This window comes from Pleurodeles waltl, chromosome 3_1 (genome assembly GCF_031143425.1).
Source record: "Pleurodeles waltl isolate 20211129_DDA chromosome 3_1, aPleWal1.hap1.20221129, whole genome shotgun sequence".
Classification (NCBI taxonomy): Eukaryota; Metazoa; Chordata; class Amphibia; order Caudata; family Salamandridae; genus Pleurodeles; species Pleurodeles waltl.
Window position 1 is genome coordinate 575,354,091 of NC_090440.1, and position 22,467 is coordinate 575,376,557.

At 47.3% G+C, this 22,467-nt stretch overlaps 1 protein-coding gene across 2 annotated transcripts in view; it reads left to right on the top strand.

Annotated features, from left to right (window-relative positions):
* CARS1 (cysteinyl-tRNA synthetase 1) overlaps nucleotides 1-22,467 on the top strand; it is a 344,636-nt gene that overhangs the window by 320,888 nt on the left and 1,281 nt on the right. For both annotated transcript variants that reach the window (XM_069223014.1, XM_069223013.1), the window contains one exon: nucleotides 669-752. In XM_069223014.1, the coding sequence (XP_069079115.1) occupies nucleotides 669-752 (84 nt within the window). The remainder of the gene's footprint in view (nucleotides 1-668; nucleotides 753-22,467) is intronic.

Here is a 22,467-nt window from a genome sequence, read left to right on the forward strand (position 1 = left end):
ATACGAATAAAAGCACAGTGTTGGGGTGTCTGATGAGCAGTAATGACTCAACCACCTTTACGATAGTGCCAAGATCTTTCGACCTTCATTCAAAAGCCTATTTGGGTTTGAGGCCTTCAACAGGGCTATTATCATCACTGCCTAACTACTCATTTGTGCCCTGAAAATTAAGAGTGAGGCTTATTGCTCATACCTATTTGTAGTCTCTTCTTAGAGAGGTAACTCTAACTTTAGGGTGGTTCTGGATATCTATGGACAGATCAGGTAGGCACTCGCCAGTAGTCACACATTGATCATGGTGGATAGGCCTGCGTGCACACCTAAATATGCCCTGTCTGCCAGCCTTTCTAACAGTTACCTCTCTAAGAAGAGGCTACGAATAGGTGAGAGCACTAGGACTCATTCTTAATTTGATGTTAGTCTACGGAGGATGTGACCAAGTCTGTTTCCTCTCTCTCTTCAATCGTGCATGACAAGAAACTTTTTCATATCAGTAACTTTTTCATATTAATCTCAGATTAGTAATGTTGCCGTTCGTGTGTGTTAAAGTTAATTGTCTCAATGTGAATGTAGTTTATTTATTTATATATATATATATATATATATATACATATATTTATATATGATGTAATGTAGGTGAAAATGTTGATTTAAATTCTATTTTTCAGGAAGCGAAATTGGAAAAAATGAAGGTCCCTCCAAATGAGATGTTTATTCAAGAAATGGACAAATATTCAAAATTTGATGAAAATGTAAGAATTCTCTTGTTGCTTCAAATGTGATAGCTGTATGAAATAGAATGGTCAGATACTTTATACAATATTTTTGGAGCAGTGATAGAAAAATATGATTTGGATACTATGTCAAAGTCAAATATTACTTACATCTCACCTGGTCAAAATCAAATATTACGAAGTTTCAGTTTTATAGCTGAATCATTACATCTGCATTTCTCTCTATGGTGTGCCAAAACACATGGAAGCTTGCAATAATCTTTCGCCTTTCTCTTTGTATTTACGACTAGGTCAAATGCAATTAGGAACTGTGCCTTTGAACTGCCCATAAATATGTTAATACAGAATAGTTCAGAGGTCATACAAAATCTGTACACAGTGGCCATGCAGGGTATAGCATCAAATGTGTTTGTGATTCAGGACACCAAGTACGTCTTAAACTAGAGCTTGCCACGGTGAGGACAACAGGGATTTTTTGAAGAGGCGTCAAGACACCATTATATTGTAAAAAATAAAATAACCCATCCTGTACCTAGTTCCATAAAAAATAGCAGCACTTCTCAGCCCCAATGCTTTTATATCTTCATTAACCCTTTTTTGTGATTTGTGTATTCGGATGTGCTACTGGGATTTATTTTTTGCATATGCCAATTTGTGCAACTAGTGTTCTTTGTTCTGTGATATAAAACTATCCACAGAAAACATTATAATTTCCTGCTCTGGCCTAACTTGACGACTGCCAGAATAGAAATTAAATTAAATGTGGTAGACTATCACACCACACCATAAGCTCAACTGGACATCTGATTGTGAAGCCATTACCATCAAATACCTAGCAGATTTCACAAGTCCTAACCACGATCTGTGAATTGTGTATGGGTAAGTGCGTATTGCTAGCACATTATGATTTCTTTAGATATTTGGCAATACATTTTAGTTTGCAAAGTGCAAATGGGAGACTACATATATGGAAGGGAAGTATGTTGCAGAGTATATGATTGTTATTTAGTTATTAATTTAATATTTTTGTATTGTTCAGCATAACCAGAATGGTGTCAGTACGATTTCTTTCTCACAAGTTGACAGAAATCTTCTACATGGTACGAGTTAAAATAATAACTGAGATTTAGTACCATAAACACTAATGCAAACAGGTGGCAAAGCTCTGAAATGTGTTTTCTGATAGAGACTTCTAACTGCAGCTTCCTCGCATTTTGAATACTTCCTTGGGTAGCAGACTGATTCTTTTTAACAGCACCTCTGCCTTCCGGTCTGCACATCAATGTCATTCTGCACCGGATGTGACACAGCAAACCTATATAGGTGTCACCAATGCCCACTGACACTAGTTCCTTTCTTTTCACGCCAACAGATGTGGATCTGGCGCAACCCAGCATCACTTAGAGCCTCTAAATTGTACCACAAATTCTAGTATGCAAGGGAATTTTGTTACCTCCTATTTCTGCAGAGTTTAAACCCTGGGGGGAATGTTTCAAGCACATGTCTCTGACTGACCAACATATGGATGCCTGTGTTTGGAACATGCCTTCAAGGTCTGCAGCGATTGTGCCTTGATGCACCTGAAGGCAGTTCGAGATCAGGAGGCTAAGCTCTTTTTGGTGTAGCAACGCAAGTCCCTCTCCTGGATCGTCAGGGTCTAAAGGTAGGTCTCAATCCCATTCCGGAACGCACTCCCATGACTGGTTTTCCTTATTCTCTAATATCTTGGTGAGATCTAAAGAGAAGCACAAGAAATCCAAGCGTACCTCCAGGTCGAGCTCCCAATGTGGATGTACTTCAAAGTTGATTGTGATCCTGGTCTGACGGTAAGTGGTGTTTCCGGGTCCATCTTTGGCACCACAGCAAATTAAGGAATTTGGCAATGCTATGCTGCACCTTTTTGGCATGTTACTGGCTCCCTCTGACATGCCTACTGGCCCCAATGACCTGAGAGGCTGCCCAGATGGACTTCTGCCCGCAGGTTCATCGTTAGCACCAGTATGGCCCTCTGGATCTTCTCCGGGCTCTGACCGCCTCTCAGCTCCGTTTCTGGCACCATCACCCTTTGCCAGTGATAGACAAATGAAGGCACCTTTGACTCCAGATGACAACGGTCAACCTATAGTGCTGTTCAATGGCAAGAGTATGCACCTCCAACCTTGATCGAGGCCATGCACTCCCATTTCTGAGCTGAGCATTTTGACACAGATTTAGAAAATGGGTGCTACGGTGCTGAAGACGAGCCTGCCTATGTAACGGTTTGGATACCACCCAGAACACTGTCCTAGCTCCCTCCCACGACCTCCCACAGAAGAAAGAGCCTCCTTTACTATGGTTACGCGAAGGGCCACAAAAGTCCTTGATCCTCACCTGCCCACTGAAGATAATAAGACCAACGTTCTAACGAAGGAGTTGCAGCCTTCCCAAGTTAGTTACGAGCCTCTTCTCATATTCAGTAAGATTCTTACAGGTATGCTTTTTGGTACTGGACCAAACCATGTTCCAGCACTCCTGCACATTGACAGATGGCATCGTCCTGCTTCAGGCAACTCTGCTTTATCCACTCAGTACTGACTGCTGAAAACCTCGTGTTGCAGACTTCGGCCTGCAGAGTGAAGCCAAACGTTTCCTGCTACTCACCCTGAAATGGAATCAAAGAGGTTAGAGTCATTTAGTAAGAGGGTTTTCTCCTCTAGGAGTTTGGCTTTTCGTTCTGTGCATGCCAGCCACCTTTTAGGCTGCCATTCCCATGCCCAGTGGGACTCAGTGGCCCAAGTGCTGCCTCTGGTAGAAGCCTGGGCCATTCTGTCTCAGGTCTTGCAGGATGATCGTAATGCAGTGAAGTTCACTACAGGACAGAATAATACTGACTCCTTTGGTAGAGATATTGGCACTAGTGTGGCCATCTTTAGAGACACATGGATGATGCCATTCAATTGTTCTTGCTGTTGGTGGATCAAGCCAACTCGGCCCTGGAGCACTTCAAAGAAACCAGTGCCACAGCATGCTCCTCTAGCCTTTCTGCTCTCCACACCCCCGACACACTAGCAGCTTAGCCCTGTCCAGGGCTTTGGCAGGGGCTTCCAGTACCTCAGGCAGACCCCGCAAGCACAACAATCTCCACAGCCCATTAGTGGCCACACTCGCAGTAGCCATTGGAGAGGGCAACAGAAAGAGAGGGCGGCACAGTTTTCCACACATCCAGCTGCTGCCCCCTCCAAGCGTCTTTAGCATGCCCTTTGGCATACAGCCACCCTGTGTGAAGCAGGATCTGACACTTTCTCACAAGTGATAACATCGGAATGGTGGGTCCTGCATATTGTTCAGCTGGGTTATGCTTTCCATTTCTTGAAACCCTGCTGCACCTACCATCATCTTCAGAACGTCTGACGTAGGACCATGTGTCTCTCTTGCAGTAGGAAGAGCAGGTTCTTTTGGCCAATGGTGGTTGTTCCTGCTACTTCCTGGTGCAGAAAAAGGACTGGGTCTCCGTCCCATATTAGGCCTTCGTCCTCTCAAGGCCTTTCTGAAAAAAGCCCTTTTTGATGCTCACCCTGGCCCAGGTCCTGTCTGCCCTCGACTCTGGATCGTAGCATTGGGCTGCAGGACGCTTATTTACTCATCACTGTCCTGCAGGAGCACAGACATTGCCTAGGGGGTAGGAAGCTGGCTTTGTATATACTATACCAAAGCAAGGTATAGTGTGCACAGAGTCCAGTGGATCCCCATTGGCTTTACAGAGGCTAAAGTAGATAATACTAATGCTCTCATTTTTGGTAGTGTGTCCAAGAAGTTAGGCTTATCAGAGGGTAGTGCTAAGCATTTGTTGTACACACATAGTCAAGAGATGAGGCACAAACTCAGTGACTAACTCCAGTCCAATTTTTTATGTATCAACAAATATACTTTACTTTATTTCTGTTACCAAAAGGATCTTTGTTGCAGGTAAGTACAGTTTCGAGACTGTATCAATTTCAAGTGTCAAATGCACATTGTTTGTAATTCACAGTTAAGACACTTTTCAGGTAAGTAATACTTTTCAAAATCAAAAGTAGACACTTATTGCAATTTTCATTGAAGACAATGCAGTCCTGAGAGGAGAAAGTACATAAACAGTTTACAGGTAAGTTCTAGACTTACGGTCCCACTCTTCGGGGGTTAAGTGTGTCCACAAGGCAAGGTTTAGGAAGACACCAAGGGTGTCCCGCCCCACCAAACAGGGCCAACTGGGTGCCGAGTGGAATCCTATGGATGCCAGGGGAGGTGTTTAGATCAGCACCGGGGGGGCCACAGGTCAGCACCAAACATAGCGTCGGGCGCGTAATGCTTTTCAGTGAGGAACTCCAGGTTCACAAAGATGCTGCAGGCTTGGTCCAGGGGGTCGGCTGAAGAAGACCAATGGCTGGACAGGTAAGTTGAGGCTCCTCTGGTTGTCAATGGACCGTTGGCTGGGTTCCCCAGGGGCAGGGGGCTGCGGATGCAGCGGTACCTTTAGGCATCGGGTATCTTCACTGGGTCCGGTTGCAGTCAGGGGGTCCTATGGATTCAGGCTGCAGGTGTCGCCGTGGTGGCCGTGATGGGTCAACCCGGGGTGAACTGAAGGTCAGAATCGCTTGGGGATTCTCTTTCTGGTCAGGTGGGCGTCCTGGATTCGGGCCATGGACTCGGGTGCAGAGTGGGCAGGACTTGTGGATCCAGAGGGCTCTGGAGTCCTGGTTGGAGGTTTCTTTGTAGACAGGGCCGCTGTCCTCGAGAGATCTGGTCTTTAGGGAAGGCAGGTAGTTCTCTAATGTTTTGTAGAGGTCACTGGTCCTGTAGGATGATTCGTCATCTTGTAGCAGGAGTCTTGAAGCTGTACACAGGCCGGTAGGGCAGGGGCCAAGTCAGTTGTCATCTGGAGTCTTCACTGCTGGTGCAGCTCTTCAGTCCTTCTTCTTCTTAAGGTCACCAGGAATCTGAAGAGCAAAGTTCTTGGGGCCCCTGCATATTCTATTTAGGGACGTTACAGGGTTTAGAAGGCAGTAGCCAATGGCTATTAACCCTGAGGGTGGCTACACCCTTCCTGTGCCCACTCCCTTTGATGGAGGTGACATAGCTAATGCTATTGGCTATCTCCCTCCAAAACAAGATGGAGGATTCTGCCAGGAGGGGTTCACCTCAGCACGGGGCACCCTAGGGGTGGTCCCAGCTGGGGTGGACACTCCTCCTGGTGTTCACTAATTTTCCAGCTGGACCTGCCGCCAAAAGTGGGATTGGTTTGGTGGGGTGGCATCTCCACTAGCCGGAGTGCCCTGAGATAGCAGAACAAAAGGCAGTGGCCTTTGAGGCTCACTGCCAAGTATTGCTTTTCAGGCAGGGTGGAAGTGTGAAGCACCTCCACACTGGGCAGGCTTTGTCCCTGACTCCCAAGAGCACAAAGACTCTCACCCCATGGGGTCAAAAACTTGTCTGGTGGTGGCAGGCTGGCATAGACCAGTCAGCTACACATTAGAGAGATGAGCAAATTATACAGGCATCTCTACGATGCCCTCTGTGTGTATTTTTCAATACATCCAACACTGGCATCAGTGTGTGTGTATTGAGCGAGATGATTGTTACCAAACCTCCCAGTCTTCAGTGAAGCCATCATGGAGCTGTGGAGTTTGTAATGACAAACACCCATCCCATGAACCCAATATGGCTACACTGCACTTGGACTTAGACACTGTAGGGGTATATTGCTCAATCAGCCATGCCTTCACCTGTGGTGTAGTACACCCTGCCTTAGGGCTGTAAGGCCTGCTAGAGGGATGAATTACCAAGGCCACAGGCAGTGTTTTGTAGGCATGACACCCAGGGAGGGATGCCATGTCGACTCTACCTTTTTCTCCCCACCAACACGCAAAATCTGCAGAAGCAGTGTGCAGGTGTTTGGTGAGGGGTCCCTTAGGGTGGCAAAATACATGCTGCAGCCCTTAGGGACCCACGCTGGCCATGGGGCCCTTGGTACCCTGGGTACCTTTTACATGGGGACTTAGCTATGTGCAAGAGGTGTGCCAATGGTGGAAGCAATGGTACAGTTCAGGGAAAGAACACATGTGTTGGGGCCTCGTTAGCAGGATCCCTGCACACGCTCAGTCAAGTTACCATCAGACATCATGCAAAAAGGTGGGGGGGATAAGCATGCCAAAGGGGGCACTTTCCTATACGGAGCACATACATTTTCAGTTTGCTGTGATTCCCTTTGGCCTTATCAGTGCCCCTCATGTGTTCATGGAAATGATGGTGGAGGATGCCATTCTCAATGACTGGCTGTTTAATGCAAGTAGTAGTAGCCCACCTCCAGTCGAACATCCTAATATCATTGGGATTCACTATCCACGTGCCAAAGTCAGAACTGACTCTTTCACAGATGCTTCCCATCAGTAGAGCTATTCTGGATACTGTGTGGTGGTCAGAACACTATGGCTATGATCCTGATGTTGCAACATCTGTCCTGGATCTCAGTGAGGATGACTCTGAGGCAGCTGGGACTGATCGCCGTATCATCCTCCTGATCAAGCATGGCAAGTGGTATGTGCAGGCTGTGCAGTGGGATCAGAAATCCTAGTGTGCACAGTACCAGGTTGATCGTTCTGATCTTGTCCAGATTTTGAAGGAGAATGCAAATTATCTGTATTGGTGGCTGCAGGACCATAACTAGGTCAGCGGCAGAACCCTCTGTTTGCTCCACACAGAGCTCACAGTGCTGACTGATGCAGAACTTCTAGACTAGGAAGGCCATCTCTGGGGAGATTAGAGGTGTCTCGTCTTCTGCAGAGGCCTGGCTTCATATCAGCCTTCTGGAGATGAGAGACAACTTTTTGGCACTGAAAACCTTCCTCAAAGGAAAGTTGGTGCAGGTGCTTGCAGACAGCACCACTGCCATGTGGTATTACAACAAGCAGGACGGAGTGGGGTCGTAGACAGTTTGGCAGGAGGCTTTGTATCTTCAACAAGCTGGGATGGGTGGGGTTGTAGACCCTTTGCCAGAAGGTTTTGCATCTCTGGACATGGATAGACTGCCAATGAATCTTTCTGGTCAGGCATCACCTGGTGGGTTCCTTGAGTGCCAGAGCAGAAGAACTAGGCCATTGATGTCTTGCGGATTTTGAATGTCAGTTACATCCATGGCATGGGTTGTTTCTAAGAATGGAAGGAACCCTGGCTCGATTTGCTTACCACCGCCGGAACGCACAACATCAGTACTTTGGTGCATGGGATTTGCCAAGGCACCTCTCACCCTGAGTACCTTATAACTCTGCATTACTGTATGCCTTTCCACCCATACCTCTCCTGAGTTGTGAAGAAGATTTGGACCAAATTGGCTGGGTCATTCTAGTGGCTCCAGATTGAGCATGGAAGGTATGGTATCCTGAATTCCTGGGCATGAGCATCTGTCTTTCAATCAGATTTCCCCTTCGGAATGATCCCCTGTTACAAGAAGATGCAAGGTCCTGCACCCCAGCCTGCATAATCTTCACCTCCATGTTTGGAGATAAGTACATTCCGCATTTCTTCAGAAGTGGATGATGTCATCTTGGTAGCCAAGTGTCCCTCAACCAAATCTCTATATGCCTGCCATTGGGGTATGTTTTTGGCCTGCCGCGCTACTAAACGGATTGACCCACTTCATGTCAAAATGTCTGAAGTTCTGCAAGGCCCTGCATGGCCTTGCTTTGGACACTGTTAAAGGGCACTTGCCGGCCCTTTTATTCTTTTTACGGTACCGGACCTGCTGTAGTTCTTTAAATCACCTGTATCTGATAGAGACATCTATTCCTTACCTCAGAAATTTCCCAGATGTCAGTCTGGATCAAGAGATTTTTCTCCGGCAGTATCCCTGTGCATCGTTAGGTGGCGTTGATGGGCTCCACATCTGTCGTCCACATCAGATATGACATTGCGGATCTTATAAAGGGGCCACCCCGGCACACTGATGTCATTTCTTTTCTTTCCAAATCAGCCAATGTTGATCCAAAGAGGAGCTACCCCTCAGTCATTTTTTGACTGGTCTTTTTTGACTTTTTGTCAAAGATTTTTCAGTGTCCACACTCGTGGTGCGTCAAGGATGTCTCCGCGTAAGACTGGGTGCAAGCCCTGCTGATCCTGCCATTGAGTGATGTCCGTGACGGATCTGCACCTAGTGTGCCTCTGGTGTCTGGAGCGCGAGCCGGACCCAGTCCTGCTCTGAGTGCCGGGTCATGAATCTGAAAGCTTTGATGGTCACTAAAGCTCCTGGAGGCCCAGTTCTCTGCTCCACGCCTCTTTGTCATCGCACTCCAAATCCTTGGGACGGTCAGGTAAGTTGAGACACAAAAAGAAGTCGAAGAAGAACAAACGTTCTTTGACTTCACCGTGTCCATCGGGTGTTGAGGGAAAGGGAGCATTGTCACTCTAGGCCTCTGTCTGCGGAGCCTGTGTCTGAGTGGGCTCTGCGCCTCCCCATGTTTCCGGGAGCCAGAGCAACCCCTGCCCAGCTCAGAGAGTTTTATGAGGCCAGGCATCTATTTTTGGGCAGTCTGACTCTGCTGGAGTGCCTTCGGGCTCGACCTTGGCTCCGGGGCACCCATGGATCGGAACCTGCATCGGTCATACCACCTCGACCTTCCCTGATGCTAGTCCTGACGCTCCTGGCAGTGCCCGTGCCCCACGTCGTCGTCGACCTCACCCTCATTGCTGACTCCGAAATGGAGCCAGTTCGGCGTCGCACGATGCAGATTCCGAAGTAGATAGGAGCTTTGCCCCCTATGTTGGATTCTGACCCTTATTGTTATGGGTTGGGGTACAGTGAGGAGTAAGAGGGGTTGCAGGACTCCTTAGAATACCAGCTTTAATAGCCTGTGGACTGGCATTGAGACCTGGGTGAAGTCAGTGGTCTGCATACTTCCCCAAACACTGGCATGCTTTCTCCCCCTACTGTGGCTACGGAGGAGGGAGTGTCCTACTGAGTAGTGTTGCAGAGAGCAGCCGAGGTCCTGGGCCTCGAGCTGCTTTCGTTGGCAGTCAGGACTAACCTCCTGACAGAGGTGCTTCAGCCTGGGGCAACATCCTCTGAACCTCTATTGCCCTTTAATGATGCCCTTACCAACGTCCTGCTAGGTACCTGGTCCAAACCCAGCACAGGGGCTCCTGTGAACTGGACTTTTGCCCACCACCATCGGCCTGCTCCAGCTGACGCAGCGTTCCTGATGCAGCACCCCACCCTGTGAGCTTGATCATCCAGGCCTCTACGTACCGGGGTGTGTTTCCTTCTGCACCTCTGGATAGGGAATCCTAGAGGCTGGACCACCCTGGCAAGATGATGTTTTCTTCCGCCACCCTCATTGCGGGCAGTGAACACTGCATGCCTTTTGGGTCATTACTCCCACACGCTGTGGGATACGGTTGCTCAAGTGCTGCCACAGGTTCTTAATGAAGCCTGGGCTGTACTCTCTCAAGCAGTTGCTGACTGGAGAGATGTAGCAAAGTTAACGATCTGATGTGGACTGGACATGACCGACTTGTTGGGCAGAGCGGTTGGAGCCTGAGGCGCCATTCCTGGTTACGGACATCTGGGTTTTCAGGGGATGTCCAATCTAACCTTATGGAAATGCCCTTTGATGGCACCCATCTCTTTGGAGAAAAAGCAGACTGGTCACTCGAGTGCTTCAAAGATTCTTATGCTATGGCCAGGCCCTTGGGCCTCACTGCTGCCCCTTGCCACCCTCAGTCTGTTTTTTGCCCCTTTCATAGCTATGGAAGGGGCGTCCCGCCACGTCCATTCTCGTCCAGCTACTGCGCTGCACATGCTGCACAGCCTCTGCATGGCAGTATATGTGGGATTCTCCGCCCTCGAGGATCAGGGAGCCAGCGGTCTGGCCAGCAATCTGCACCGCATTCTGCTGCTGCCTCCAAGCCTTCCTAGTCTGCCTCTTTCCCACCAGGGACCAGTCGGAAGTAGGATTCGCCATCACCTGCTTCACTGGAAACCCATCACGTCAGACAGGTGAATTTTGTAGATAGTCCAAAGAGGCTACTGCCTCCCCTCTAAGACTAACCCTCCATCCATCCCACCATCCTACGATCAGATGACAGAGGAGCATTTGGCACTTCCCTGCGAGGAGGTTACAGCTCTCTTGGCCAAGGGAGCCATAGAGAGGGTCCCTGTGCCAGAAGTCGGTTGTGGTTGGTATTCTCTCTACTTTCTGGTGTCTTAAGAGCCTCTGCCCTGGGGTGTGGCCAAGATGGCGACCGAGACGGGTGCCTGAATCGCAGGTTCCGTCCCGGACCCGAGACATCATCCTGTTCGGCGCCCTTGAAAGTGAAGAGCAAATAAGGGCAGGCTGCAGAGACCCTCCAGATGCAGCAGTGAGCGCAATAAAGGTCCAAAATAGTGGTTGCACCCCAGCGGATGTCGGAAGCGGTGGAGGCCTAATGCACAGCCGAGACCGGGGCCTAGAGTGGACTGAGGAGGAAGCTGGCCCACCTGGACATCGCAGGATACACAGGGAGGAGCTGCGTCGCTTGAGGGAGGTCGCGCGGACGACCGTAACTGAGGCCCTGAGCGCTGGAGGGTACCGGGGGCTGCTGTGCCCCTCTGGATCCCAGAGGGAACGCGGCAGGGAGCCGAGTCGAGGCGGACGTGCTTCGGTGGCTGCCCAACCGAAGTGAGGCCCAGCAGAGGATCGTGTCTGGGGCCTCAGGAGTTGGAGAGCGCCGGAGACTGGCGCGGGAGGCCCCGGGCCTAGCTGGGACCAAAGAGGCGGCGGAAACACACAGAGGTGCGGTGAGTGGCTGACGGGGGGAGGTTCAGAGGGGGGTTGCTGCGGGCTACACGGCCCTTCCCTAAACTGCACCCCTCCTCCCCCCGCGCTGCAGCACTGCTGGACCCCACTCACGGATAGGAGTGGGGGCACGCAGGAGAGGATGAGTAATCTTCGTATTTCTAGGGTGGGGGGCCCCCATCGAGAGCCATCACTAGGTATCGCCATGCCCCTCCAGTAGACATCCATATAGAAACAGGTTCTTGTTGCTGAGAGAGTGATTAAAACTTTGATGTCATGGATGATGACTAAAATAATGCAAGCACAGCATAGTTGTTTGGGTTTAGTTAGGGCAGGGGGAAGGTGGTAATGTTTACACATTAGTTTAATGGGTCTTTTCATAACGTGCAATATTTTGCTACAGCTGATATATCCAAATGAACGGCGAGGAAGGCGAACACTACACTGGGGCGAAACGATATCAGTGGCCGCAACACACACAAGACTCCCTCATAACAGAATATGGCGCAGGTTGCAACTCTTGTTATGCATGAATATAATATAATAACGTGGAACGTAAGGGGGATGGCGACACAGGGTAAGAAACACCGTATACACGCTCGTCTCAAATGATTGGGGATAAACATTGCCATCCTACAAGAAACACACTTATTCGAACCCGGGGTCAATGGGGTGGGCAGATTATGGGCACATCATACTCGACTTATGCCAAAGAGGTATTAGTATGGATCGCACAAGGTGTACCATATGTCCAACACGCGCTTAGAACAGATCAGGGGGGCCCGATATGTGGTAATAGAAGGGACACTAGATGGTAGACAGCTCACGTTAGTTTGGATATACGCCCCCAACAATGTATTATCTGAATTCCTGCGAACATTAACGCCAGCTCTCCTGATCAACCCTGAGGCCTCAGCTATTTGGGGAGGGGACATCAATAGCACACAAGACATGGAATTGTACAGATCAGAACCACCCCCACGGGGGATACCACAGGGGAATAACACTAGCCTGCTAACGACATGGGCAGGAGTCCGGAGGATGTATGACATCTGGCGCATGGGACATCCAGCAAAAAGAGAATACTCATTTTACTCTGTGCCACGTAAAGTGCATACCGGGATAGATATTATATGGGGGAGCCCCGACATATGCTTTCTAACAAGGGATACTGAGTACTTGGCCAAAACGCTGCCCGACCACTCCCCGCTAAGACCTACAATAAGGTGGGCGAGGAGACGAGTGAGTTCAGAGTCTTTGATCGCGAGGAGAGTGACCATAATTCCCAGATAATTAAGGTACAGGCAAGTATGTTAGCAGGAAACAGCAGCAACCTTTAAGGGGGATATTGGCACTGAAAACTTTAAGCAATTGAAGTGGCTCTTCCAGACAGTTAAGACCCAAGCAGAAGAGGCAGTGACCAGCACAGAGTGCATGGCCACCGGAAATACAAATCTGATATCTGTATGGGAGGTCTTCGCTAAAGAACTAACAAACCAAGGTTCATCTGAGAGAATGAATAAGGGAGCCCATTTGGGGCAATGTAATGGCAAAACCATGGCACTCTCAGTGCTTCTCAGAAAATCTGCTGTGAGTAGGCTGTTGAGGCAACTGCGTAAATTCCCAGAGGATGAAACGTTATTAAGTAATCTTCGCGAACAAAGGAAGTTATTAAAAAGGGAGATATGGTTCTTTAAAAAACAAAACACAGCAGGAAACATGGGCTAAATTGCAATGCGCATCAGCATCTGCTGACTCAAAACGTTTCTGGAAACTTATTAATAACATTGAAAAAGATTCAAGAGTTGCCCATAATGCCAAAATAAGTGAGAAAGCTTAGGTGGGTTATCTGAAATCACATTATATAGAAGGTACCCTGGAGAAAGACACTCCCGGGCTATGGGAGAGGGGCCCCTGGATCCCTGAGGAACAGAATATTTCTGTAATTACATCATCAGAAATAATTAAGATCGTTGGAAAATCACGATCTGATTGTGCACCCAGCCCTAAAGGGTTACCTCAAGCATTGTTTAAATAATCGACGGCAAGATGGCCAAACTTCCCCGCAGCAATGTTTAACCAAATGTTGTTAACTGGCATTATTCCAGCTAGTTGGAAGGGATCAATAATTCATCCTATTTACAAGGGAGGCATGACCTCTTCGCCATGTAACTATCGGTTAATTGCACTTTTGGATGTGGTTTCTAAGCATTTCTCCATGTGCCTATTGCAAGATCTAGAGTCATCGGCCATAGATAATGGCAGATTACCCATTAATCAAACTGGCTTTATCAAGAATCAAGGCACATAACTAATCTTCTGGCGTTGGGTTTGACAGTTAGTACAGCAAAGGTAACTGGGCCCCCTCTGCGTGTGCTTTGTTGATTTTAAAGCTGCCTTTGACTGTGTACCCCAGGGCAACCTATTGGCCAAATTACAGTGATGGGGGCTGCCGTTGAATATCGTGAATGCCATTAGACTATTTTATTCTGATACTTCTGTAAAAATTAAGCTTGGGAGGGTTCCTACCTGTCCAAGGCAGTTAAAACAACATCTGGCCTAAAACAAAGCTGTGTTTTAGCACCACTTCTTTTTAATCTATATATTGCAGACATTTCTACAGCCCTGGACAGTCAGTTAGCAGATCCACTTACCCTTGGCGGTCGTCAACTGTCCAACATGTTGTATGCAGATGACCTGCTGTTGCTTAGCAATTCCAGAATAGGTTTACAAACATTATTGAGCAGTCTAGGAGGGTTTACTAAGACCAATGATCTGGAAATAAATCAAAGCAAAAAAAAAAGTGATCGCTCTTAATCATAGACCCTCCAACCAGCATAAGTGGCACCTAAATGGAAAGCTAATTGAGGAAACGGCCATACATACATATTTAGGGGTCAAGTATGCACCTCATAAGGAAGTGATAAAGGATACAGCTCAGGCCCTCAACCATGCCTTTGAAACATTAGAAAGATCTATTCATGGGCATACCCTCAATCTGTTGGCATCAGTCATGAGAGCTAAATTATTACCCACACTTTCCTATGGCACAGAAATAATGAGAGGTGCGGAGAGTACTCTTCTGGATAATCTAATGGTAAAACTATATAAGCAAGCCTTCCTGTTACCCAGGTCGACTTCACCTGCCCAAGTCAGACTGAAATTTTCACTAGTAAGACAGTTGCTTACCAGACCTGCAGTATTTATAAAATGTTGTTGTAAGTTGCGGCAATCCCCAGAAGGAACGCTAGCAAATCTAGTATGGCGATAAATTAATCTTGAGAGGGGCATTGGTAATTATAAGAATCATTTGGAAAAAAAAACTCCCATAAAACAGCTGGATTTGGGCAACCTGTGATACTGCAATATGTCTGGTCCGGCTTTTAGAAAAGCAGTTAATAAATCAATTAAGCTCCAAAGCTGAACAGAAGAAAGGGATGAATTATGCAAGCGGTCACATGGGTGACTAGTTCTAAAATCTTATAAAGCATATGAAGAATCACCCATTTTGGCTGCCCCCTATTCCTTGAAAATAAAGCAGAGTTTTTTAAGGTTAAGACTTGGAGATTCTCCAATGTTAGATTTCCTACCTAAATGGAAGAAGGATACTCAAAGAGGGAATCAGGAATGCCACCTGGCTGTGGAAACGTTGCCGCATGTTGTCGGTGTATGCCCAGCTCTGGTTAACCAGAGAAGAAAACTATTGAAAAAGGAATTTAATGCATTGGGGATCAGAGCCCGTGGACCAGTCCTCATTGAGTCATTTGATCCAAGGAATGAAATGTTGACTATCCGGCTGGCCCAGTTTCTAGAAAGTTTCACTTCACTTGCTGCTTCAACAAATCTTTAACGAAGACTGAAATTGGACTAATAACAGGATATGTTGATAAGGTATTCTGTGCCTAATTGTTAACCACCTTTGAAATTTGTCTACCATTAGCTCTGATATATGGACTTGTGAATAACATGCATCTTCAGCACACTATGGGGCTCATTATGACCCCAGCGGTGAGTGGTAATTTGGCGGCAGTACTGCCATCAGGCTGGCGGTACATACCGCCACACCCACCTGGCGCCCCCAACCTCTCTCCATCCAAACTCCTCCCCCTTCCGATTCTCTCACTCCCCCTTCAGATCCTCTCACCACCCCATACAAGCACACATCTGCAGACACGCACCACGCATACACCCACTCACTCATACTGGCATACACGCATTCATACAGGCATACATGCAGTCATGCTAGCACACATTCTTACACACATTCACACTGACATGCAGACACGCACTCACTTTACCATTCTTACAAGCATTCACACACATTCATACACCCACGCAAACAACACTACACACACAGACGCATTCATGCACACACACACACATTCATGCACACAACCAGACACACACAACACCCTCCACTCCCCTCCCCTTTCGGAAACCCAACTTACCTTCTTCTAGGTGATCTTCCAGCAGGGAACTAGAAGGGGCGCTGCTACCACCAGCAACGCCCGCCAGTAGAACACCACCAGGCCGTATCACAGGTTATGATGCAGCTGGCAGCATTCAACTGGCGTGGCGGTGCTGCTGGTAGCAGGGCCAGCTTACCACCATCCGAAAGTCTGATCACTGCCAGATTTCCGCCCTTCTTGTGGTGGAAGTCCGGCAGTGATTATGGTATGGCGGACGGATGGTAGCCGCAGTGACAGTATTATGGCGGCCATCACCGCGGCAGTAGGCGTTTTTTACCGCCAATGACATAATGAGGGCCTATATATGTTAGGGAAGATACTAGCATTGAGTACAGGAGTTGGGCTGGCATGTTGACAAATAATAATGGGTGGAACAGTTAAATACTTCAACAACTGGTTTCTATGTTAATGGAATGATATGCACTTTACTGCTCTACTTTGCGTATTACATTTATTTATGAATGTACCAATATTGGGCTCTCATAAGGCCAAATTAGTAAGCATTTTTTGCACATTATACCTTTTAGCGAAGGCTTCAACATGGAAAATTGAGTTGGGTTATTGTTTTGGCAGTAGGATAAGGGTTACATTGTTAAAATGTCAGCTGCTTTGGCACATGCCTTCTTTATGCAGAAGGAACGACATGCACTTTTGTTTAACTTTGCACATTTTATTTGCCAGTATTAAAAATTGAAGATGAGTCAGTGGCGGGATACTTGATAAGGCCTAATCATTCAAAGCTTAACTAGTCCTTGTTTTTATGTAGATGGAATGAAATGCACCTTTTGCCTATCTTTGCAGATTACAATTGCTTGTAATTGAAAATTGAGGATGGGCCAGTGCAGGAATGCTTTGATTAGGGTTTATTTAAAGTTCAACTATTTTTGACATCTTGCCTCCTAAGAAGATGGAGTAATATGTCTCCTTGGCATAATTCTGTACATCATGAGGTCTATCTGGTATGTTAGAATCAATTTAGTGTAATCTTGCATATGGCCTTGGCCTATAAATATTTTAGAGCTGACTATTGGACAGATCTGCATTTTATTTGTGGTAGATTGTGACTGACCTGGGGTGAGTCATTTTGCATTTGTAATTTGCTCAAACTCACAATTGGTTTGTTTATACACCTAGTTATATATGTCAGTTGATTCGCTTAAAAGAAGGTATTGGGGATAAATGTTTTTATTGTTTTGACCATAGTCTGACCAGTTGCTTTTTTAAAATTATTTTTTTGTAGTTTTCATTGTCCTTTTTATGGTTTTTATTAACTAATAATATAAACTTAAACTCAAACTCTGCATAGTCCACAGGGCAGTTAATGGAACTGGACTAACATTCCTACCAAAGAGGTTTGACTTTTATAGCAAGCAGGGAACATCCCCTCATCCACAGCAAACCTGATTCAGATGCAAAATATAGGAAGCCTAGAAAAAAGGGGAGGTCTTTTAGGATCAGAGCCACTCAGCTGTGGAAACGTTTTCTGGCTGAATGTAGGGCCAATAGGAATTTGTCCAGTATCAGAAAGATCTAAAAACTTGTATTTTCCCTAAATAATTGAAGGGACTGTAGAGTGGTTTCTCAGGTGTTTTTCATAGGCCTGTTCTAAATTTTTTCTTATTGTTTCCTCTGCTTTGCTTAATAGAGCCCTGTGATGCCTGTAGTGGTAAATGTCATGCTCTACAAATGATGGTTCATTCATCCAGGCGTGGTGCAGGGTCTCCTTCAGCAGTAAGGAGACCCCTGGTTAGATCTGTTCAGCTCCTCAGAGAACCCACAATTGCAGCAGTATTGTGCGTTGGAGTTTCCAAGGCGGCACTCTCTAGGCGTCGCTTTCTGAACCCGAATAGAGCTCAGGCCTCCTGTAATTCTTTCCGCCCATACCACTTCTATCCAGAGTTCATAGGAAGATCAAGCACAACTTGGGCCCAAGTAGTCCTTGTGACTCTGGACTGGGCACGTAGAGTCTGGTATCTTCAGCTATTGAACATGGTCACTGATCCTCCGATCAGACTGCCCCTTCGGAGGATGTTTTGTTGCAGCAGCAGGGAAGGGTTCTCCACCTGAACCTATCCAGTCTCCACCTTTTTGTGTGGAGATTGAGCGGCGGCAGTTGACAGCTTTTGACCTTCCGCCCGAAGTCTGTAATGTAGGACAAGTATGTTGACCACCTTTCTGCCCCTCTATCTGAGGTTATGTTGTTTATACTGTCATTTGCCCAGCAGGGCTCTACTATGGGCTCTCTCCAAGGTTATTTGTCTGCAGTTTCTGCTTTCTTATGGTTGCCTGATCAACCTTCTTTTTTTAGGGTCAAGCGCAAAGCACTCCGTCCCTGGTGTAATCTCTTTGTGGGCTTTTAACCACGCCCATATCAATCCCATCATTTTGGTTGGTTTGTGTGCTTGCCTTTTAAAATTAGCTTGATTTAATTAGTGAAAGGCATTCATAGGTCATGCCTTTTCCGGTGTTTAGCCCCCCTCGAGCTCACCGTCAACTACTGAAAACATATGAGGCTCCATGTTTTCCGTGTGGTTTCTGCACTATTTTTTCTCTTTATTCCGTAGGCAGCATGATATCACTGGCAGTAGTAGAGCACTGTGCATGACATCGGATAATTGCGCTTTTGCCGATACGTTTCACTGTGAGCGATTTTCTGTTTCCTTTTGTGTGTTTGCTTTGCACTCATGGCAGCCGTCGACTTGCTTATGTGAAGCTGTTTTAATTTTCAGATTACGTGGCAAGAAAAGTCTGTTTAGGAGTTTACAACGCTAATAGCTTTAACTCAAGTAAATGCAAGACCCATTGCATTGCAAATGCTTGTTTAATTTCCTATTGTAAATATGTTCGTTAAGGGCCTTACTCATGTTTACTCCGTCCCAATTCTTTATGCCCCAATAGGCCTTCAATTTGTTTTGGGCTTTTCTGATGTGCACTCCATTTGAGCCTCCGAACAATTGTCCTCTCAGGTTCCTCAATTTGAAAAAACATCTGCCCGCAGGGTGATTGAGCTGTCGGCATTGTCATCTAAGCCTCCCTACCTTTCCATCTATCCTGAAAAACTGGTGCTTCGCATTCGGGCCTCCTTTCTACCGAAAGTGGTCACGCCCTTCCATGTGGGCCAATCCATCACCTTGCCTACTTTTTACGCACCCCTGCGGCCTTTTAAGGAAGAGAAGAAACTCCTCTGCTGACCCCCAAAAAGAGCGTTGGCGTTCTACCTTGATCGTATTAAAGAGTTCCAGGTGGATGATCAGCTCTTTGTTGGCTATGTGGGTTCAAAGAAAGGTCTGGCAGTGCAGAAGAGAACCATCTCCAGATTGGTCATACTCTATAAAAATGTGCAACTCATTGGCTAAGAAGGAGGGTTTGTGTGCTCATTCCACCAGAGCTAAAGCTGCAGCCACTGTGTTACCACACAGAGTTCCAGTCCTGGACATCTGTCAGGTGGCCACATGGGCATCTATGCACACGTTTACCAAACACTACTGCCTGGACAGTAATGTCCGTAGGCATGGGCACTTTGCCTGTTCAATCCTGAAGGACTTTCTGGCGTGATCTCAGTTTGCAGACCCACCTCAGGGATGGTATTGCTTGGTTATCCATTCTAAGGCAAGACATCTGCAACTAGATGTCTCTATCAGCTTGTTGTTTTTGTGTTGCTGTTTTGATATTGTGTATATAATTAGTGTGTTTACTTACCTCCAGTTGGGGGGACCGACTATTAGTATTCTAGTATTGGTGTTACCACAATAAAGTACCTTTATTTTTGTAACACCATGTGGTTCTTGTTATTGTGGTTCTTTCATGTGTGATAGTGTTGCGTGACTATAGCTTTTTATGTCTCCTAGATAAGTCTTGGCTGGTCATCCACAGCTACCTCTAGAGAGCCCTGGCTTCCTAGACACTGCCTACACTTCACTAATAGTGGATACCTGGACCTGGTATAGGGTGATAACACCATAGGTGTCCACCACACACCAGGCCAGCTTCCGACAGAGGGTCCCTGTACCAGAAGTAGGTTGTGGTTGTTATTCACACTACTTTCTGGTGCCCAAAAAGGACAAGGGCCTCCGCCCTATCCTTGACATTTGGTCCCTCAGTCTCTTCCTCAAGAAGGAGAAGTTTAAAATGCTCACTCTGGCTCAGGTTCTATCTACCCTGGACCCGGGGGAATGGATGGTGGGTTGGACTTGCAGGATGCTTACTCCCACATTCCCGTCCTGCCTGCCCATTGACATTACTTGCGGGTCAAGGTAGGCCAAAAGCACTTTGATTTCACTGTGCTATCCTTTGGCCTACCAGCGCCCCTTGGGTATTCACCAAGGTGATGGCGGTGGTTGCAGCTCATCCACACAGATCAGGGGTTTCAGTCGTCCCCAATCTCGAGGACTGGTGGTTGAAGGATATTCAGGCTATGATACTGATGTTTCAGCCTTTGTCCTGGATTTCAATGAGAATGACTCTGAGGCTGTTGGGCGTCATGTCCTCCTGCATTCTATTGATAAAACATGCCAGATGGCATATGGGGGCTCTGCAGTGGGACCTGAAGTTACAGTGGCCACAGCATCAAGGAAATCTCTCCAGTATGGTGCAGACCTTGGCGGGAACTGCGAAAGACCTGCAACGGTGATTAACAAACCACGATTGGGTCAGAGACCGACTCCTCTCCCTTCACCAACCAAATCTCAAAGTAGTGGCCGATGTGTCACTCCTGGGATGGGGCAGCCATCTGGGAGAAGGTGGAGATCAGAGGGAGCTGGTCGCTGGCAGAATCCAGGCCCCACATCAACATGCTAGAGCTCAGGGCGATCTGACAAGCATTGAAGGCACTTCTTCCCTCTGTCAAGGCAAAGTTAGTGCAGGTGTTCACGGACAACAACACCTCCATGTGGTACTGCAGCAAGCTGGATGGGATGGGGTTGTGGACCCTTTGTCAAGAGGCTCTGCGTCTCTGGATATGGCTGAAACAGCAGGGCATAACCCTAGTGATTCAACACCTGGCAGGTTCTCTGAACGCCAGGGTGGCCAAACTCAGCTTAGTGGATCACGAGTGGTGTCTCCACTTGGAGGTAGTGCAAGGCCTCTTTCAGCAGAGGACAGAGCTTTGGTTAGATCTATTCGCCTCCAACGATAGCGCGCAATGTCAACAGCATGGCACATTGGAGTTTCCAAGATGGCACTCGCTCGAGGACGCTTTTCGTTGTGAGTGGAGCTCAGGCCTCCTGCACCCCTTTCCGGCCATACCACTCCTTCCTAGAGCTCTCAAGATGATCAAGAACGACAGGGCCCAAGTAATCCTTGCGGCTCGGGATTGGGCACAGAAAGTCTGGCATCCCGAGCTTCTGAAAATGAACATAGATCCTCTGATCAGGTTGTCCCTTCTGGAGGATCTTCTCTCGAAGCAGCAGGGGAGGGTCCTCCACCTGAATCTGGCGCCTTCATGCGCGGAGATTGATCGGCGGCAGTTGACAGCTTTCGACCTTCTTCCCAAACTCTGTAACGTTATCTTGGCAGCCAGGCTTTCCTCCACAAAAACGATATACACCTGCTGTTGGCAAAGATTTGTAAAATATTGTACAGAGAAGTCTATAGATCCTTTCTCTGCTTTTTTATCTGATATTCTTATGCCCAACAGGGTTCCTCTCTGGGGACACTGAAGGGCTATCTTTCTGCTCTATCAGCCTTTGTGCGGCTGCCTGGTCAACCCTCTCTTTTCAAATCCCCTATTTTCAAATCCCCTATTGTAAATAGATTTCTTAAAGGGCTTGCAAATATGTTTCCTCCTACGCCCTTTGTAATGCCTCAGTGGGATCTTAATTTGGTTTTAACATACCTTGTGCGCTCCTTTCGAGCCATTACACAATTGTCCCCTCCGGCTGCTCACCATCAAGACTGCCTTCTTAGTGGCAATAACATCTGGGTGAGTGAGATACAGGCCTTACTTTCTAAACCGCCATATCTCACTGTATTTCCAGAAAAAGTGGTGTTATGCATCCGTGCCTCTTTCCTTCCCAAGGTAGTGACCCTTTTCCATCTGAATCAAACTGTCACCTTGCCTCACCTTCTTTGCTCCCCCACATCCCTCTGCGGAAGAGGAGCAACTCCACTGGCTGGACGCAGAAAGAGCATTGTTGTTCTACCTTGACTGCACAGAAGAGTATGTGGGAGCAAAGAAGGAACAGGCAATTCTGAAGCGTACCATTTCACTCTGGGCGTTCTCTATATCAAGATCTGCTACACCCTGTCTAAAAAGCAGGCTCCAAAGGGCTTATGGGTCCATTCCACCAAGGAAAACACTAGCACTTCGTGTCCCTGTCCTGCACATCTGCCAGGGAGCAGCTTCGGCGTCATTGCACATGTTTTCAAAGTACTACTGCCATGACAGTCAGGTCCACAGGGATGGGCGTTTCACCCATTCAGTCTTAAAGGACTTTTTAGTTTAAGAGAGTGTTTGCAGCCCACCGGCAGGAGGGTATAGCT